Below are 18,567 nucleotides of genomic sequence, written 5' to 3' on the forward strand. Positions count from 1 at the left end.
GGGTGTGTGGGTTAGACTAGTATCATGTCCTTGTCCGCTTTGCCGTAAAGTGTTATGAATGCGACCGAGACATGTAAACAGAGAGTCATGTAGAAAAGTCAATATCACACTATGTCTTACGCCATGCAGATCATCGAAATGTCACTGGCTGCATGTGCCGGGGTCCCTTGGCTGACATTTTCGTCTCAGCGGCTCTGTCCACCTAGCACCGTGCCTGAAGAAGTCATCTGGGGAGTATGACAGCCCGCCACTTGCGTAACCTCTCCGATATTCGGTGACACCCACCTGCCGATCACAGCATCACAGAATGCCATCCTGTCGCGACCCGGTAGTGGGAAGGGGTTGTGTTCTCACAAGTGGCACCTAGCCTCGTAGACCATAGAGTCGACATACCGCGCGACATGGGTCCCCGAACCGATGACGAGATGAGACGAGACAGTCTCTCACACGGTGTTTGCAACATGCACAAGTTAAAGCACTGTCTTGTAGCGTTTGCAGGGGGGTTGGAACATAATACATCACTAATAATCCTGGCGATATTCCATGCTTGGCGGTGCTGGCAGTGTCACAAGGCTATTTGAGACTGACCATTCCACCACGACCACGGCTGCCCACAGTACGAGGTTGACAAAGCTTAACCGTAAGCAAGATGTCTGTCGGCCACATTGAGCATTGCTAGGTCCACATTGGATCACTCGTCGTCAACAGACACCTGAGCCTGAGTTGAAATCCATTCTTCCATCAGAGGTTGCCGATTTGACTCAGATGCCACAGCACTTGGTCTGGTTTTGTCGCCCTTGCGGGTAATCAACAGACATAACACCCATCCATAGATATTGAAGCTCTCATAATGGGTGCTGAAACCAAGCTTCTTCTCGTCACTGCCAGTGTCTTCAGGCACCTGGTCTTCTCTAGTTGCCTGAGTTCTCCTGCTTGACCGACGTCTATCCCCTGGTACAACTTCGTCCGCAGATTCGGGAATATTATGCAACTCCAGGTCAGGCTCACTATCACTCTCGATCATAATTTCGCCATCTCCCGAGTTAACCGGGTTGGCAGCCGTATCCTCTGAGACATGTTCTTGGTTCAACTCCAGTTTTAGATTTTGAGCTTGACGTTCCTTTCCGTGGAATGTTTTGTTGCGCGTGAGGAGCGAATGGCGGGTGCGGGATTCGCGGAGGAAGATGGCCACTTCGAAGTCATCTAGGTAATATGTCAACATACTTGCTTCATTATACGAGGATATCGAAAGGTCTATACCTTCTGCAATGACATCCTTGACCGGCTTGCCCTTTTTGCGCATGAACAACCGCTCATTCTCTTCACGCAGCTTCGGAAGGACCAACGGTCGAACGGCAGAGATGACGCGGGGGAGCACAGGATCGCGAGAGTCCAAGAGCCATCGTGAATCAGATGGGAATTCCAGATAAATCCGACATTCCAGTACTGAGTATTTGCTAATACGGAGGTATCGTCGAATGGGAGCCATGTTCGAATATACTGTGCAAGGGCGCGGTCAAAGCTTCCCTTATGACTTCAACACCGTGCCAAGCGCTTTTGCCGCCGATCCGCGGATTGGCGATCGAGACGCGTGCAAGGGTTGAAAGAACTCCAGGGCTCTCCCAAGGGGAGCTGTCAACCACGTTCTTCAAAAGCCTATGGTCATTCCAGTCTTCCTAACCTATTCCGTCAAGAACGAGAAGATGGAACAAAGACCTCGGAACACAGTAAGGGCTGATAAACCACCGTGAGATAGGCAACGTGAAATATATACATTTTCCTACATTTCCATATAGAATGTAGGCCTGGCTTCATTCTTTCCTTAAATGCTGACAACTGACAGAATAAGATCATCATTTATCTCACAGCAAAAACCAATGCAACATACAACACCTTAATACGACACTGCTATGATATGCTTACTTTTCCTTGTCCCGCGACCGCAATCGGACACCAAGGTCCTCAATACGCTAGTCGTATGTACCGGGTACTTCTGGATACACCAAAGATTATATGGTTCCTCAAGTACCCGATACCGGTCCGACCGAGTGGAAAACTCCAACCTTGACGTCTTCGCGCTCCCAAGGTCCCCATGGATCCCTCCAGACCCCAGTAATATAATCAAGATCACACAAATTCTGATTCGGTTGTGATTCTGTCCATCGTTCAAAGCTTGATTTTATTACCAAGAAATCTATGTGGAAATTTCCCGGCCTTGCAGGGTACTTCTAGGGAAGATCTATCGAAAGTCTTGCACCCTGCGACTTAACAGTACAATTCATATACACGGCCAGGAGAAGACTTTATTTCCTTCCTGTTCAATCAGTATCCACAAATTTTAGCACTGTCAGAATCCCCTGGTAATTCCATGCGTGATTAGTGGACCAACGACGCTACCGTTGAGGACCTTGGGGATTGCAGTCAACTAGCCTCGCACACCCCCCTCCAAGACTTCCTTTCTTCTTGTCTCAGCTTGTTCACAAATTCTTCTCTCCTTAATTGGGGCATCTGCAGCATTCCAAGACTTCCAAGACTTCTTGTCTTGTCTTGTGTGCACTTCATTGGTTCTAACGGACCTTGGCTTCGTCCCACCTCTACATCTACACTTCTTGTGTCCCAAATCGCCCTCAATGGAGTCTTACGCTACTCTCCTCAAGCGCGCGGATGCTTGTGAATCCGGAAATGAGTTCGATGGCCGGATGGGCCTGCGAATCTCTTCCATCTTCGTGATCATGGTTGGCTCCATGTTCGGTGCTCTGTTCCCAGTCTTCGCCCGTCGCTTTAGCAAGGACGGTGGATTCCCCAAATGGGCCTTCTTCGTCGCCAAGTACTTCGGATCCGGTGTGATCATTGCCACTGCTTTCATTCACCTATTGGGTCCGGCAGAGGAGGCACTGAAGAACGAGTGCTTGACCGGCCCAATTACTGAATACAGCTGGGTGGAAGGCATCATCCTCATGACCATTATTGTTCTCTTCTTTGTCGAGCTGATGGTTATGCGTTTCTCGCGCTTTGGCCAAGGCCATTTGCACGACGAGGAAGGCAATACCCACACCCAACTTGATGATCACTCTGTTGTCAACCAAGCCAATGAGCCCAAGATTCATATGCCGGGACAGGATCACCTTGGTCATTCCCGTGAGCATCACGACAATAGCGACTCGGAACACGGTGTCCAAGCGGCCGAGGACTATGCTGCTCAGCTTACCTCGATCTTCATCCTGGAGTTCGGTATCATCTTCCACTCTGTCTTCATCGGTCTCACTCTTGCAGTGTCAGGCGAAGAGTTCATTACCCTCTACATTGTGCTCGTCTTCCACCAAACCTTTGAAGGACTCGGTCTTGGTTCTCGTCTAGCTACCCTTCCTTGGCCCAAATCCAAGCGCAACACTCCCTACTACCTGGGCCTTGCCTATGGACTCTCGACTCCAATTGCCATTGCTATTGGCCTGGGTGTTCGGAACAGCTACCCGCCTACCGGGCGCACTACCCTCATCGTCAACGGTGTCTTTGACTCTATCTCCGCTGGAATTCTCATCTACACTGCTCTCGTTGAGCTTATGGCTCATGAGTTCATGTTCAGCCACTCCATGCGCAAGGCTCCCATCCGCGATGTGCTGCTTGCCTTCTTTCTCCTTTGTGCCGGAGCTGCCCTCATGGCTTTGCTGGGCAAGTGGGCATAAACGTATCTTTGCTGCTTCATGATGGAAACAAAAATCTGGGAACTTTCTTCTCTTAATTATGTGCCATGTCTTTGCTTTTCTTTGCCATGATTATCTATTATGGTCAGATATCGTTTCTACATCTGATACCCACGGGATCCCAGCCAGTTTTAGTCACATCCGGCGTTACTTTAGCGAATGTATCTCCTTAAGCCGATGAACCAAAAGCTATCAGAACTATTCAACCGAGGACAGTCAAACAGTAGCAATCAATAGATAACATAGCCAGCAGTAGACCAGGTCGGGTTCAAGACTGATCTTATATCTTCGTGTAGTAGTGCTTGACTTCCGAGCTATACCAAGCTCGCTCTGTAGATAAGCCATTAGCTTAACCTTGGAAGTCTTGGTTGCATGCATTAACCATTTCTACAGGGCTACTTCCTGACAGGGGTTGCCCGCTCTAACTTGTACAACACGTCGAGAATGAAATAAGTAACAGCAAATTGCAAGGAGTGCTCGACATCCTTGGCCTCCAGTCCTATCAGGAAGGACCACAATCCAAACCTTTCCCAAACCGACCTCTCAAAAGCTGTCGAAATGGCTTCAGAACGCGACTTGACCGCGCTCCCTGGGTGCGATTCGTCCAAGGCTGTGGCCCAAGACACTGCCAACCACATTGACACTGACCCTGCTCATTCACTGAAGAAACAGAGTCTATCAGACCTCTTCACTATTGTGAGTGCATCGTCCCAGCCTATCCATGACAGGTTATTTCTCGTCTCCCCCACACCCGCATCTCGAGCTAGCCAATAACAGACTGACCAACCAAATGGCGTTCAATAGTTTGCAAGCGGCTTTGCTCTGATCAGCGATGGATACCAAAACAATTTGATGTGGGTCGAACGGTTGCTCCCATGCACGACTGTGTCTAACCAACGGAACGCCTCTAGGACTATGACCAATGTCCTCCTCAAAAAGGAATACCCCAAGGAGTACACTTCCACCGTCAGCACACGCGTCTCGAATGCTCTACTTGTCGGCGAAGTCATTGGACAGGTTGTTATTGGGTACGCACAAGACACTAGTAGAGGTTAGGGTTATGGAGGTTTGACGACTGACGGTACTATACCAGACTAACATGCGACTATCTCGGACGTAAGACCGCCATCGTCTTCACAACCCTTATGATTGTCATCGGAGGTATTCTCGCCACAGCCTCGCATGGCGTTACCATCGATGGCATGTTCTGGATGATGACGGTTGCCCGTGGCGTTGTCGGCTTCGGTAAGTAAAACCTCAAGGGATTTGCATTGCTTGCATATCCCAAAGACCTTCCGTTACTCTACTAACTATCTCCAGGCGCCGGCGGCGAGTATCCGGCCTCTTCAACTTCAGCCTCGGAAGCAGCAAACGATCTAACCCCAAAGCACCGTGGCCCGGCATTCATCATGGTGACCAACTTCCCCCTATCATTCGGGGGCCCATTCGCAGTGTCAATCTTCTTGATCGTACTCATGGCCTGTCAACAGTCCCACTACAGCACCGTGTGGCGGGTATGCTTTGGCATAGGATGCGTCTGGCCGCTGTCGGTGTTCTACTTCCGAATCCGCATGCTGAACTCGGTGCTGTATCGACGCGGAGCGATCAAGAAACACGTACCCTACATGCTCGTGCTGCGGTATTACTGGAAAGCGTTGATTGGGACCTGCGGTGCTTGGTTCCTCTACGGTAAGCGAGCCCTCCAGTATTCACAGAATGTGGAAACTAACACGTACAGACTTCGTCACTTTCCCTAACGGCGTCTTCTCCGGTACTATCATCTCCTCGGTCGTGCACGACGGCACGATCCTGAAAACAGGTGAATGGCAGCTCCTCCTCGGCGCAATCGCACTGCCGGGCGTCTTCCTCGGAGCCATTCTCTGCGACCGCCTTGGTCGCAAGCCCATCATGATGATAGGCTTCAGCGGATACCTGATCTTCGGCTTGATTATCGGCTGCGCTTACGACCGCGTTACGAAGATTGTGCCTCTCTTCGTCGTCTTCTACGGACTGATGCAGAGCTCGGGCAATTTCGGTCCGGGCAATATGCTTGGTCTGCTTTCGTCTGAGTCGTATGCTACCGGTGTGCGGGGAACGTGTTATGGACTCTCTGCGGCTATTGGGAAGGCTGGTGCTGCTATCGGTACGCAGGCATTTCAGCCTATTAAGAACCATCTGGGGAATACGTGGACTTTCATTATCGCTGCTATTTGCGGCGTTGCTGGGATCTTGGTTACTTTCTTCTTCGTGCCTGATTTGACGGGCGAGGATTTGAGGGTGCGCGATGAGAAATTCCGTGCTTACCTTGTTTCCCAGGGCTGGGATGGCGATATGGGCGAGGATGACCTAAAAGCTGCTGCTAATCAGGTCATGGTCCGGGGGTCTCCCTGATGACGATGATAATTCCTGATGACGATGATAAATCCGTGAGCCAGACGGTGAAGGGTTAGAATGGCTTTCGGTGCACGGCAATCGTCCGAAGGTCGAGAATGGGGATGTTATGACCATACGACCTCAGAACCAACAGTCGCTCAGATCTCAGCGGTTTAGTTAGAACCACAAGTGGGATGACCGCTCAATCGTAGTGAATAATAACACAAATTCTTCAAATACTTCGAAATATATAACTACTACGTAGTTACATCCAAGTACATATATATCCAGCCTCTGCTTCCTTTGGCATCTTTACTGCATAACAACTGGTATCTTACGAGCCCCCTCTCTTCCCTAGTCCGAGAGCGTCCAAAATGATTGATAAAATATAGGTAATAAGCAATACATACGTCCACGGGTTGCAATAATTCCCACGACATAGACCTTGCAACCACCTAGACATAAGCTTAAAGCACAGACCAACTCTAAACCTCGGTCCAATCCCCGCCTATCTGTCCACATCCAACTCCTCATCTCTCCCATTCCCCTCCCCAATCCACCCCAAAACACACAATGCGTCTCACCTCCATCCTCGTCGCAGCCCTCGGCTCTCTCGCAGCTGCCGCCGACCTCGGCATCGAAGTAACCCACGCCGTCGAGTGCACTCGCAAGACCACCAGCGGCGACGGAGTTGCCATGCACTACCGCGGCACCCTGCAGTCCGACGGATCCGAGTTCGATTCCAGCTACAAGCGCAAAGCGCCATTGACCTTCAAGCTGGGTACCGGTCGTGTTATCAAGGGGTGAGTTGGAAGCTATCCGCTGTTTGTGGATGTCAATCGTGCAATTGCATACAAACATCCCGTTTATCTTGATTATTCGTATGGAAGCTAATTCATGTGTTTGTCGTATACAGATGGGACCAGGGTCTGCTGGATATGTGCATTGGCGAGAAGCGCACGCTGACTATCCCGCCCGAGTTCGGGTACGGAGACCGCGGTATCGGGCCTATTCCCGGTGGTGCGACGTTGGTGTTTGAGACCGAGCTGGTCGGTATTGATGGTGTGAAGGATGAGCTTTGAATTAGCGGTGCTTGATACCTACCTATGTGACCTCTGGGAGGGATTATGATGACTAGGCCATGATATCCGGTAAAATCAAATATATACCTTTTTCGCATGCGAGTTGTTTTATAATATAGCAGCAGGGTATCTCATTTATATGGGGTAAGATGTACACTGTATACAAACCGGCTGAACAATTACAGAAGAGTAAAATAGCAATCAAACAGCGCACCAAGTGTCAGTCCATCGCATCCAGAGCATTCTCGGTCTGGATATCATTCTCCGAAACCAGAATTCCGACCAGACACTCGCCAAGAATCCCCTCCCAGTTGACCCACGGGTGGATTTCCTGGAACAGCTGTGCAGAGTCCTTCCCCGCACCACGGAGGAGCTCACCCTTCCCACCTGGATGGTAAGGGGCGTAGGGCGAGATGTTATACACCTTGCCGAAGTACGAAGTCCAGGCATCCCGACCCTTACGTCCGTTCTGCTCCTTCAGCATTGACGGTGTGACTCGCAACAGGCCTGGGGGAAGGCCTTTGCCGCGGAGGTTGTTCTTCGGGTTCGCTGCTAGCGCTGCCCAATCAAGGGGCGAGAATCCTGGCTCGAGAATCACTTTTCGTGATGATGACTTCTTCAAGGATACTTGTGTTGGGGCGAGGGTGCTGTTGCTAAGACGGCTGCCGCTGCTCGGTGGGCCTAGGCCGCGCTGGGAGGCGGCTGCTGATGGTGGCGGGCCCAGGGAATTGCCGCTGAGTCGTGGGGGTTGGAGCGTGCTTGTGGGGGTGAGGCGGTTTGCTTGGTTTGCTGGTCGGGGCCGTGGGGGAGGAGGCATTAGGGAAGAGGCGCCGGTGGTTGTTGCCTTCGGGGGTATAGAGGATGGTTGTGGTTTTGGAGGGGGTGCCAGGGATGGCTGCGGTGGCGGCTTGATCTTTGGTTCCTCATGGTCACGGTTTGTCGAAGATAGTTGCTCTGTTGTTCCAATCATGGTTTGTGAAATGGACGGCATTGTGGCGGGTTGCGATGTCTCGCTCTCGCCGCTGTCTAGGCTGAATGTGGGGACCGCAGAGATGGGGGTTGGTACGCTCAAGGCCGAAGCCTTGGGTGTGTTCTGTGAATCCTCCTCCTCTGTCTCTATTGATGGTGTCGAGGTCCGTGAGCCATGCTTCCGCTGTACAGGCTCGTTTGCGGTGGCAGCGGCAACCGGCGCGCCGGGCTTGGGTTCCGGGGAAGAGGAACGAGGTTCGGCCCAGCTGCTGGGAGGGTAACGGTAGAGAAAGTAGCCTATCGTTGCAATAAGCACACCTGCGCCTACCCAACCCATGCCGAACTAATCAGAAAGGCACTGGGAGTGAGGAAAGTGAGTCTAGAAGGTTGTTCCTGATTAGAATCACAATCTTGCAGGTTCGCCGAGAAAACTGGCCCGTGCGCTATCAATAGAAGATCTATGCAACATTCAGGGTCTGCTCAACAGAAGGTAATACTACTTGGCAAAGTGTTATTCCAATTATTTCGGGGATTAATTAGACTCATTGTACTGAGATATCTGGAAGAAGAGGATTTACCACGATATCTGCCCCAAGCGTCGAGGAAACAGAATATGTCGCCGCTAGTCAAATAGCAACATCGCTTTCATTGGTTTCCCGGCGTCCATTCCTTTCCCAGACAGGTTTGCCAGCCGCCAATTAGATATCAGTGGTAAATGACCTAGAATCATTGAAAAACAGAAGGCGTTCATGATGTCAGTGTTCCATCATCATAAACATTATCCATACATATCGAGACGGAACCTTGCCCATGCTCATACGAGGATATTGATTTTGTACATCAACTGCCCAACATGGTTGTCGCCCACAGAGCTCTGAGGGACCAGATGTTCCATAACACAAAGCCCGTCTCAGACGCAGTCGCGCTCTTTGATGCTGGGGCTGGTCAAGTGAGTGTCAAGGCGCATGGCCCTCGCACAGCTATCTTACTTATCAATAATCAAACGGCAGTCCCAAGGTGGTAGGAAGCATCAAGAAGATCGGTGCGCAGTGATTTTCCCAAGTCAATTTCCTTCGAACATGGAGGACAAGGTTGCATTCTTCGCAATCTATGATGGGCAGTAAGGAAAGCCTCGAAGTCAGTCCTTTGAACGAGCCTCGAATTGACCGGTATCTCTAGTGGCTCTGAATTAGTTTCAGAACACGTTAAGAACAGTCTGCACCACCTGTTCGGACGGCGGCCGGAGTTCGAACAAGAAGATTGGGCTGGGGCTATCAAGGAAGCACTGGCAGAAGAGGACAGAATTCTGCTGGATAGGTTCAAGTATGAATCTGTCGAGCCTGCCGTTTCAGGGTCGACAGTAGCAATGTGTTGCATTAATCTCACGAAGGGCGAGCTGTTCGTCTCCAATCTAGGCGACTCGCATGTTATCCTGGCCGAAAGGGACCCGCAAACAGAGCACCCGTATCACATCGTACACACTGCCGTTGATTTACGTTGGTTTGAGCGTGGATGCTGACAGTCACATGCTTAGCGACGTCTCACAGAGGCTCACAAGCCCTCAATTCCCAGCGAAAGGGCCCGAATTGAAGAGGCAGGCGGGACAGTCAACAACCGCAGTGGGACAGCACGCCTTGGTGGGTTAGGAAGAAGAGTGGACCTTCGAATTGCATACTGACTGAGGAACAGGTTCCTTGAACATGTCTCGGGCAGTAGGCGACCTGCAGTACAAAAATCCGTTGAATACCTTCCAAGACAACTTCGCGGCAGACCCCGCCTCATCTGCTACCAGCCGATCGGAATCTCGGGGCAACTTCCTATCCAATGACCCATACACCTCGCTACGGAGGTTGCACACAGACCGCCGTTACCTGCTACTAGTGGTGTCCGACGGAGTTAGCGATCGAGTGGACGACGTGACCCTGGTTCAGCACGTGATGAAATTATCGATGCGGGGAAAACGAGCAAATGAAATCGCACAAGAAATCGCCACCAATAGTGCTAGCAGACCTCGCAGTGACAATGCAACGTGTATTGTAGCGATGTTGGACGGACAGGGATCGTGAGGTCAAGGGTATATATCCAATATTATACAAAATATACTCTGTATACTCTGTATACCCCTTTAATAGTCTGTATACTTCTGTATAGTATAGTCCTATAGTTAACAAAGTTAGCCAAAAGTTCCACTCGGAAAATGTTATGCAGCTGTGCCACTCACAGCCTACCAACGGTTCGCTCCTTACCCGATGAAGAAGGTGGTGTTGGGACTATTTTGGATTTTTAATGAATTTTTTAATGAATTTTTCAATTTTTGGATTTTCAATATTTCCAGAATTTCCAGAATTCGGTTATTTAAAATTCATTTTAACTATTTTCACTTCAAGGAACCAAAGTAAGAAAAAGAGAGAGGAAAAAAAAGAAGAAATATCTACCAATCAATCCAATCGTGTATTTTATACAGAGAACATTTCAAATTTAGGAAATTCAGGGAAACTTGGGTTTTCCGAGGGTTTTCCTTTCTATTAAATGATGCAATTTGAATTTGATATTGTATAGATATGAAAGTATAACTGCAGTACAGCTGTACTTCGTATAGAATGCTACAATCGGGTTCTCCCCCGCCCTACGATGTGGTCTGCATGCCCGCTTACTGCTGTTATGTCCCGTTTTATCCAACCAGACCTCGGGATTTCTTCATACTCCAATAGAGATGGAGCTAATCTTGAAAACCAGAGGCTCCGACAGAGGGGACAGGACCAATTTACTGGAAATCTGTCAAACTACTTTAGGCAGGCGAGTCATTCTCGGGGTGGAGCTGGCAAAAGAAGCATAAGATCCGGCTGTAGCCACCTTCCAGAACGGTCAACCCTGAAGAGGATCTCCCGAGTTCCTTAGATACAAAATCGCCCGTCTATTCCACGGTTTTCTTTTTTTCCCTTCCCCTTTTGGTCTGATTTTTTCCATTTCCGTTATTGCCTTCAGATCTGTCTCCCCATCTATTGTGTCCCTTCAATGATCCCGACAGAAACCTGGGATCCGTCAAACATTCGACATGGCACCAAAGCAATGGAGTAACTTCCACGTGGGAAGAGAATGTAGCCACCAAAAGTGGTCTCGTCGAAACACCCCCAAATTCACCGTCTCCTCCGGTGACACAGTCTCTTTCGATGCTATCGACAGTAGCAATGGTCAACTCGACACATCCTCCAAGGCCTCAGCCATCAAGACGTTGGATCTCGGCCTGGCCAATCCCGTCTTCGGTCCGATCTATATGAACGATGCCCAACCCGGCGATGTCCTCAAAGTCGAAGTCCTGAACCTCGAGGTTGCCGACTGGGGCTGGTCCGCCATCATCCCAGGCTTCGGTCTGTTGGCCGACGAATTCCCAGAGCCCGAGATCAAGATCTGGGAGCTGAACCGCGAGGCAGGCTTCGCCCAATTCAAAAACATGCGGATCCCCTTGCGTCCCTTCCTCGGATGCATGGGTCTCGCCCCAGCCAACGACGAAGAACTCTCGACCGTGCCGCCCACAAACGCCGGCGGAAACATGGACTGTCGAGAGCTCAGCGTCGGGTCCACCGTCTTCCTCCCCGTTCAGACCGCCGGCGCCCTCTTCAGCTGTGGTGACGGTCATGCAGCCCAGGGCCACGGCGAGGTCTGCGGCACTGCCATCGAAACCCCGATTCGCGCTACCCTCCGCTTTGAGCTCCTCAAGAACCAGCCCTGGATGACGGCTCCTCAGTTCCAGACTCCCCCCTCGCCCAAATACCAAACCCTCTTCCCGACCTTGGAACCTACGGTGCGCTCGGTGTTGCTCCTGACCTGTACGAGGCTACCAGGAGTGCTACTCGGAATCTCATACAGTGGTTGGTGCAGACTAAGGGTCTCACTCGCAGCGAGGCATACATTCTTGCTAGTGTTGCTGGTGACTTGCATATTGCTGAAGTGGTCAACGTGCCCAACTTTGAAGTGGCTATGACATTGCCCCTGGGCATCTTCTCTTGATTTTTATTTTATTTCCCTCTTTTTCGGAAGATGTTCTGGACTAATTTCAAGGGAACATGGACTGACGTGATACCCTCCTGGGAATATTGATTGATTTTGTGATTTCATTTAGATTGGACATATACTGGTGCGGCTGGGTTGATGTATTTGCATGGTTGGGGACAAGCGTTGCACAAGCGAGCATTATATTCTAATGGAGTCTTCTTTGGCCGAGAGATCTATAGCTACTTAATCCGTTTGTTTCCTTTCATTCGTAGTGACTCTCTATACCAAGCCTGTTTTAACTGCCGCTTCTGTGAGTGGACCTCTTGGTTGAAAGGGCTTAATGCTGGAATATGGAACAAATTGGTTGTGTTCAGTGGAATTCAAGTCCTAGAAACCGTATCGAAGATCAAAAGGGGGTTTTCCGGCTCATCCGGGATAAGCCTTGACGGTACATATCTGGTGCCTCGGTAGGTAAAGCACAAACTCTAGGGCGTGGATACTCTTTCTTAGGTGCCGCGTAGTCTGTAGTGATCGTCGTAGAATATCAAACCGGTGGGTCTGGATATACATATGTACCTATACGTACCGGATTTTCCCTGGCGTGTGTGGCTTTCCTATTTGGTCTGCCGCCGCTTTTATGAGGGCGCTTACAACATAGGCTTAGTGAGCCTAAGTAGATATTAGCACAGACTCAGATCAGTGATCATACTTAGTCTAGTTACGTCTAGAATAACTGATGCTTAGTGAGTGCTTATTAGGTAGATACTCCTTTATTACATATGTACTTAGTGATAAGTAATACTAATACACTTAGCCTGCCGTAGACTATACCTAGAAGGGATTAGCCCCTATAGGGTCGTTTATACTATAATAGTTAGTTCGTTAATCCAATACCCGGTGTTGGTGGGCCCCAGTCAACGATAATCTACGCTCAACAATAAAATCATGAAATTAGGTACCTTTTATATGGGGTGCCCATACAAAAGATACAGAGGATACCGGATCTAAAATATCTATTTTTCTCAACCCCCTATATAGATAGAGAAATTATGGGTCTATATATCTTATTATAAAGAAAATTTAGTAAGGCAATGGATTAATGGATCAAGGAGCCTGACGGCTTCGACCAGATCCTCCAATTCCTAAAGACTTGATTCGCCCAAAGTCGAGGACAGGTTGTTAGAGGACCTTGATGTGGAGAGTATTCGACGGTTATATGTGGGGAAGGCACCTACAGAGAACCACGGACTGGTCTTGAGGGGCTTCAAATATGTTTAAAAATAGTGACCCGCTGTATCTAGCCATGAAAGGACAACTATAGCTATCAATTCTGACGGGCCAAAGGAAATGAATTCACGCGCACACATATTATGAACCAAACAAATAGCGAGTAAGTAGAATTTGGGAAAGATACGGCCATACTTTAACCCTCTTGCACCATACAGTCTTTAAAATTTGACCCCTGCTGAACACTACATGGAGGGCCCCTGGTTTTCCCAAGAAAGACACTGTCCGCAGCTTCAAGAGAATGTGCAAAGTTTTGGCAGGGACCCGGAACTCGAGGTGGAATTGTTCCCAGTAGCTCTGCAGCCTGGAGCATTCTCTCATCTCGTTGCACATTCGTAGACCTCTGATACCTCCTCTGAATCACACTAGGTGCATCTCGTGTATAGCGCCGTAGTGCTGCCACTGCAGTTCTAAACCCTTGATCAGCTGGGCTGAGGAATTTGCATATTCCTTGATGATCTAAGCTGATGCCGCATCTTTCGGTATTGTCGAGGATTGATCCTCGGACACTGGCTATAAGAGTTTTAATATTAAGGTGAAGAGGGCCATGGACAAGACAATGGCCGACGAAAAAGCGCAACGCTTGGCACAGCCTAATGCCACTTGAAATAGCTACCCGGGGTTTGATCCAGCCACAACATGACAGCGACGTAGATTTAGAGCTTTTCGGGCGCCAGTATGAGTCTGTCTGCTTTCCTTCGGCTCTATTTACACTCCAATCTATTGGACCCGAGACAGTCTCCTACCCTTTTGAGATCTCCACTTTGCATCCTTCAGCGCTTGATAGGACCAGTGTCAGTTGCTGCTTTTCGCTACCGACTGGCTCATTTGGCTCCCCTACGGGTAAGGAGATGTGCGAAAATGCTTGCAGCATCCTCACGGTAGTGTATGAAACCTCCATCTGGGCGAAGTCTTCCCCCAAACATTGGCGGGGTCCACCACTGAAGGGAAAGAAGCCCCAGCCAATATTAGCAAGTTCGCCGCTCTCCCATCGCTCAGGACGGAATTCGTATGCATCATGTCCGTAAATGTTCTTTTCCTTGAATTCACATACTGCGAAAAAACAACTATTTCACCTTTCCTTACCAACATGGGCTTATCCCCTTCTGGGCCGCCCCCTGTTGGTAGAATAGTAGTCCGCACAGCTTCGCGGTTATTAAGCGGAACAGGGGGATATAGACGAAGACCTGAAGCGGAAATATTAGTGTCTCACTCCGTGAATCGCAATCATACAAATGTTTTGAACTCACTTTCTTTGATGACACACGCAAGGTATGGCATTCTCCTGATTTGTTCCTACTTGGTGTGGTGCCACCTTCCATGACGGAAGCAATCTCTCGGCGCAGACGTTCCATTACATGCGCGTGACGGACAAGTAGTCGACTAAGGACCGGGAGGTAAAGTCAGCAGTTAACAGGTAACCGTGGCCGGCTATTCGATACGTACAATGTCCAAGATAAGCAGCATGCGGTTGTATCCCGGCCAGCCAGCAAGACATTCAGTAGCTGATCACGGAGCTCTTTCATGTTTTTAGACTCCTCAGCAACCTGCTTTATGAAGCCATATTGGTTCTTATCATAATTTTCAACGTCTTCTAAACCCAACTCCTTAACGTATCCCTCGACAAAGCGGTGAACATTAGCACACGCTTTTCGGAACGCAGGAGGATTATAGAGAAAATGCCAAGGTGCTATACGGAAGCGTTTGGCAAGACCCTCTTGCGCAATGCTAAAGCTTTCTGCGAAAAGCTTGTTCTCTTTATCCTGGTCGATGCCAGCCCTCAAAGCGTAGACTGATCTACCGAAAAGGAGAGCTGTTGCGATGTCCAAGGTCAAATCCAAAAATAGGGGCTGGAGATCAATGACTCCGCTTGAAGGCAATCGAGTAATGAGGTTGTCGACATGCTCACGGAAATGGCTCAAGTTCTGGGACTGGACACGAACGAACTGCTTTCGCAGAAGTTCTCTTGAATGCTTCCATGCAGATCCCTCCTGAGTAAAAATGCCGTTCCCCAGCAAAGGTGCAAAAATCTTAGGTCTGGCGCCAAAGCCGTAGTCTGGTGGAAAATAAGGTAAGTAAAATCAGACCCAGCTAGTTGTCGAATATATTCTACGAAGGACAGTTACCTTTGAAGTTCGTGGACAAAAGAGCCTCCACATTCGAAGGATGCAACACATGAAATGCCCTCGGTCCAAATAACTAATATTGTGAGAGATTATTCCGAGGCTCGTAGTCTTCTGCTACTTTGCAGAGATATGCAAGAAGCCGACCATCTGCGTTTGTTTCCCAGAGATCCTTGATGCGATCAATCCCAAGTGGCCATTTCTTGGGAAGCTCGGGTGGTAAAGCGCAGCCATGTTGAGCTCCCAAGGCAGAATCGTTCTGGTTTATCATGAGCGACTGAGATTCCGCATAGTAAATGGTCACTCACGCGGTATGTTTTTATTTTTGCAAAGGTGAGATAGCACAGCCGACCGATAATGAGGATGAGGACGAGCCCAATTAGAGATTTCATGGCCATTATGTTCCAAAGCGGGCTTTGGGCTGATAATATTCAAATGGGTGGCTTTCGGGGTTTTCAGAGAAACTGGGAACGAGGTTCCTTTATAGCCGTTCGCGTTCTTTCATCCATTGGTCGATGCACAAGTCCGCCAAGGAACGCTAATGTATGAATATCTGTTTGGGCCTCGTTATTCTTGATTTGTCAATTAGATTACCATAATCTGATGGCTCTGCCCTAGACAGTTGGAAATCTCAACATGGAAAGGAAGGCTAAAGAAACAAATTAACAAGACCATGAATAGAACCTCGACCAAGTTCACCAGTACTCCCCTAGCTGCGCACCTTCGGCATATCATGAAAGCGGCTCCTCGCCTCAGCAGCGGCAGGGATATTCAATTCATCCAATTTATATCGCCCCGAGCACAGATGGTAAAATATGTACCCATAGATAAACTGGTTGATACGCTCAGCCATTACAGCATCATTCGATAATATGCTGCGGACTTTCTGTGCTTCCTTGATCGTTTCAATCCGAATTTGGTGCAGTGACTGAAGAGAGGTTAAGCCATGCACCTTGGCATGGTTCTGGATGAATCCGGGATAGTCCTCCTTATAAAATGACAGGAGGTCATTGGCATAGCCCAGAAATAACATGATACTTGGAATAGCTGCGGTGTATCCTGCTAAGTCTCTGTCCTCCGGATTGGTGTCCTCTGGAAAGCAAAAAAAAGCAAATGGCTCAGCAACCCCGGTTTTAGCTCTAAAGAAACACAGATAATTGGAACCCTCAGGTGGCAAGTGCAAACGTTTATCTTGCGTCTGTTCAATTACGGCAGCTGCAACGAACTCCATCGACCCCTTCACAACCATGTCGCCACCAAACTGTCCAAATAGCTGTTGCTGAGCCCCCAGGAACTTGGTAAAGCCGCGGAGTACCTCATGTTGGTGAGGCTGTCCCTGAACCAATTGATTGACATAACCTTTCAAGTCAGGTAGAATATCACTTGTAAGGTCATCGATGGTGATAACATATGAAGCGTATATGGCAATAGCTTCTTGGACTTCATGTGAGGCAAATGGATAGGTACAGCTGGTAATTTCGGTCGCCGTGTCGATGCATGTTCCGATTTGTGTTATAAGTCCCCGTGAGATGCCATGGGATTCAAGAGAGTTCTCAACGCAAGTCTTCAAATCCACGTCAAGCTTGAAGGTTGGGGTCTGGAATGAAACATCGCGTAGAAAACCGTTCACAACTTGTTCGTAATTCCTTTTCGATACGGTACTGCCAGGGCATATATTCCCCATAACAGAGGGAGGTTCGTTCCGGGGCCACTTAAAGTAGACACATGCAGCCAGAATAGCAACCAAGAAAAGGATAAGCACACCATATGGCAGATAATTCATCTGGATGTTGATAATGCGCAAACTCCAATCCCCATATTTGCCGGCTCTCGCAGCGAACAGAAGCCTTTCTGTATAAGGATTCTGCTTTCCTGGTCAGCCATACAAGCTTGATGGGTATGTATCTGAATTCTCAGGTTTACCATATCTTCTTCAAGGGATGTGTCAAATGTTCGCTATCTGACAGGATATCGTGTGAAAAAAGGAACGGAGACGTCCACTCTGTTATACTCCTAGCAGAAAATTTCTCCAAAATTGACCGCGTCATCCTTCCATTACTCCGCAAGAATTCAAAGTCAGGCATTTGGCATGGTGAGAAATGTAGGTGGAGCTAAAGAATAGTGCATCGATAATATCTACAACATAGCTAGCGCTCTCGAACAGAACAGATTATTATCTGCGGTAACACAAGAAGCATGAGAGCCTCGAGAAAGTACTGATCGCCCCGGTTTGACTTTTCACCACGTCAGCCTATAGATATCCCGAGGTGAGGTCCTCGCTATAGCTTACACAAGCCTCCATTACATTAGACTATAAATGACGTCATAAACGAGAGTATTTAATTCCTGACGTGGTGAAAAAGTCAAACTGCGGCGATCAGTACTTTCTCGAGGCTCTCATGCTTCTTGTGTTACCACAAAGGCTTCATTTCCAGAATGATGCTTATCTGCGTCTTGATTTACGGAAGACAGATATTGTGTTCCTCGACACAATATCAAGATACCCACCCTGTCCATGAATGAATATTACTAGAATATAAAAAGGCTTTTTCAATTGCTTCGCCTCTTGCTTATAATCACAGTGGGTTTGAGGCAAATGAGAATTCCTCTGACTATGGCTTGGGCTTCAATTACGGAAGACTGATTGGCAGAGACGTGGCCAGCTTTGCCAAATGGACTGCTGAGTGTCTTCCTAGTCATCGCATTTTCTATCCTCTTTCTTTCCATGACGAGCACCTTCGTCGTCTCAGGGGCAAATCATTTGAGACTACCTGCCGGACCCAGACCTCTCCCGATAATTGGCAATGTCCATCAAATGCTAAATCAACGGCCAATTGAGATCGTGCAGAAGTGGCATCAGGAGTATGGGACAATGGTCACTATACGATATGGCCGGCAGCTGGCTATCAGTGTTAGTAACCTTGATATCGCCCACGGCCTGTTGAGCAAGCGGGTCGCTATCTTTTCTCTTCAGCTTGTACTCTGATGTTATTCGTTACAAACAGACTGTAAACACAATAAGCAGGACAGAGAGAAAGA

At 48.8% G+C, this 18,567-nt stretch overlaps 9 protein-coding genes across 9 annotated transcripts; 5 read left to right on the plus strand and 4 right to left on the minus strand.

Annotated features, from left to right (window-relative positions):
- Positions 1-691: 691 nt before the first annotated feature.
- Positions 692-1,489, minus strand: N7489_006387 (uncharacterized protein; the record flags this gene model as incomplete). Its single annotated transcript, XM_056712137.1, has 2 exons — positions 692-1,203; positions 1,261-1,489. 2 exons carry the CDS (start codon positions 1,487-1,489, stop codon positions 692-694), a joined length of 741 nt encoding a protein of 246 aa, XP_056565852.1.
- A 1,141-nt stretch (positions 1,490-2,630) lies between these two features.
- On the plus strand, positions 2,631-3,683 carry zrfB (low-affinity Zn(2+) transporter ZRT2; the record flags this gene model as incomplete). The annotated part of the gene is made up of 1 exon (XM_056712138.1): positions 2,631-3,683. The coding sequence occupies one exon, from the start codon at positions 2,631-2,633 to the stop codon at positions 3,681-3,683; it is 1,053 nt and encodes a 350-aa protein (XP_056565853.1).
- Positions 3,684-4,259: 576 nt separating this feature from the next.
- On the plus strand, positions 4,260-6,092 carry N7489_006389 (uncharacterized protein; the record flags this gene model as incomplete). Its single annotated transcript, XM_056712139.1, has 5 exons — positions 4,260-4,397; positions 4,506-4,729; positions 4,795-4,946; positions 5,022-5,390; positions 5,440-6,092. 5 exons carry the CDS (start codon positions 4,260-4,262, stop codon positions 6,090-6,092), a joined length of 1,536 nt encoding a protein of 511 aa, XP_056565854.1.
- Positions 6,093-6,647: 555 nt separating this feature from the next.
- fkbp3 (peptidylprolyl isomerase family protein FPR2) lies at positions 6,648-7,156 on the plus strand (the record flags this gene model as incomplete). Its single annotated transcript, XM_056712140.1, has 2 exons — positions 6,648-6,877; positions 6,991-7,156. The coding sequence occupies 2 exons, from the start codon at positions 6,648-6,650 to the stop codon at positions 7,154-7,156; spliced, it is 396 nt and encodes a 131-aa protein (XP_056565855.1).
- A 220-nt stretch (positions 7,157-7,376) lies between these two features.
- N7489_006391 (cytochrome b5-like heme/steroid binding domain-containing protein) lies at positions 7,377-8,462 on the minus strand (the record flags this gene model as incomplete). The annotated part of the gene is made up of 1 exon (XM_056712141.1): positions 7,377-8,462. One exon carries the CDS (start codon positions 8,460-8,462, stop codon positions 7,377-7,379), a length of 1,086 nt encoding a protein of 361 aa, XP_056565856.1.
- Positions 8,463-8,978: 516 nt separating this feature from the next.
- On the plus strand, positions 8,979-10,191 carry N7489_006392 (PP2C family serine/threonine-protein phosphatase; the record flags this gene model as incomplete). The annotated part of the gene is made up of 5 exons (XM_056712142.1): positions 8,979-9,074; positions 9,136-9,245; positions 9,305-9,599; positions 9,660-9,762; positions 9,815-10,191. 5 exons carry the CDS (start codon positions 8,979-8,981, stop codon positions 10,189-10,191), a joined length of 981 nt encoding a protein of 326 aa, XP_056565857.1.
- Positions 10,192-11,180: 989 nt separating this feature from the next.
- N7489_006393 (acetamidase/formamidase family protein) lies at positions 11,181-12,133 on the plus strand (the record flags this gene model as incomplete). Its single annotated transcript, XM_056712143.1, has 2 exons — positions 11,181-11,927; positions 11,993-12,133. 2 exons carry the CDS (start codon positions 11,181-11,183, stop codon positions 12,131-12,133), a joined length of 888 nt encoding a protein of 295 aa, XP_056565858.1.
- A 2,014-nt stretch (positions 12,134-14,147) lies between these two features.
- Positions 14,148-15,926, minus strand: N7489_006394 (cytochrome P450; the record flags this gene model as incomplete). The annotated part of the gene is made up of 6 exons (XM_056712144.1): positions 14,148-14,444; positions 14,492-14,592; positions 14,706-14,788; positions 14,852-15,461; positions 15,676-15,787; positions 15,837-15,926. 6 exons carry the CDS (start codon positions 15,924-15,926, stop codon positions 14,148-14,150), a joined length of 1,293 nt encoding a protein of 430 aa, XP_056565859.1.
- A 311-nt stretch (positions 15,927-16,237) lies between these two features.
- N7489_006395 (terpenoid synthase) lies at positions 16,238-17,454 on the minus strand (the record flags this gene model as incomplete). The annotated part of the gene is made up of 2 exons (XM_056712145.1): positions 16,238-17,392; positions 17,452-17,454. 2 exons carry the CDS (start codon positions 17,452-17,454, stop codon positions 16,238-16,240), a joined length of 1,158 nt encoding a protein of 385 aa, XP_056565860.1.
- Positions 17,455-18,567: the final 1,113 nt, after the last annotated feature.

Source organism: Penicillium chrysogenum (assembly GCF_028827035.1).
Source record: "Penicillium chrysogenum strain IBT 35668 chromosome Unknown utg000004l_segment0_segment0, whole genome shotgun sequence".
In the NCBI taxonomy this organism is placed as follows: domain Eukaryota; kingdom Fungi; phylum Ascomycota; class Eurotiomycetes; order Eurotiales; family Aspergillaceae; genus Penicillium; species Penicillium chrysogenum.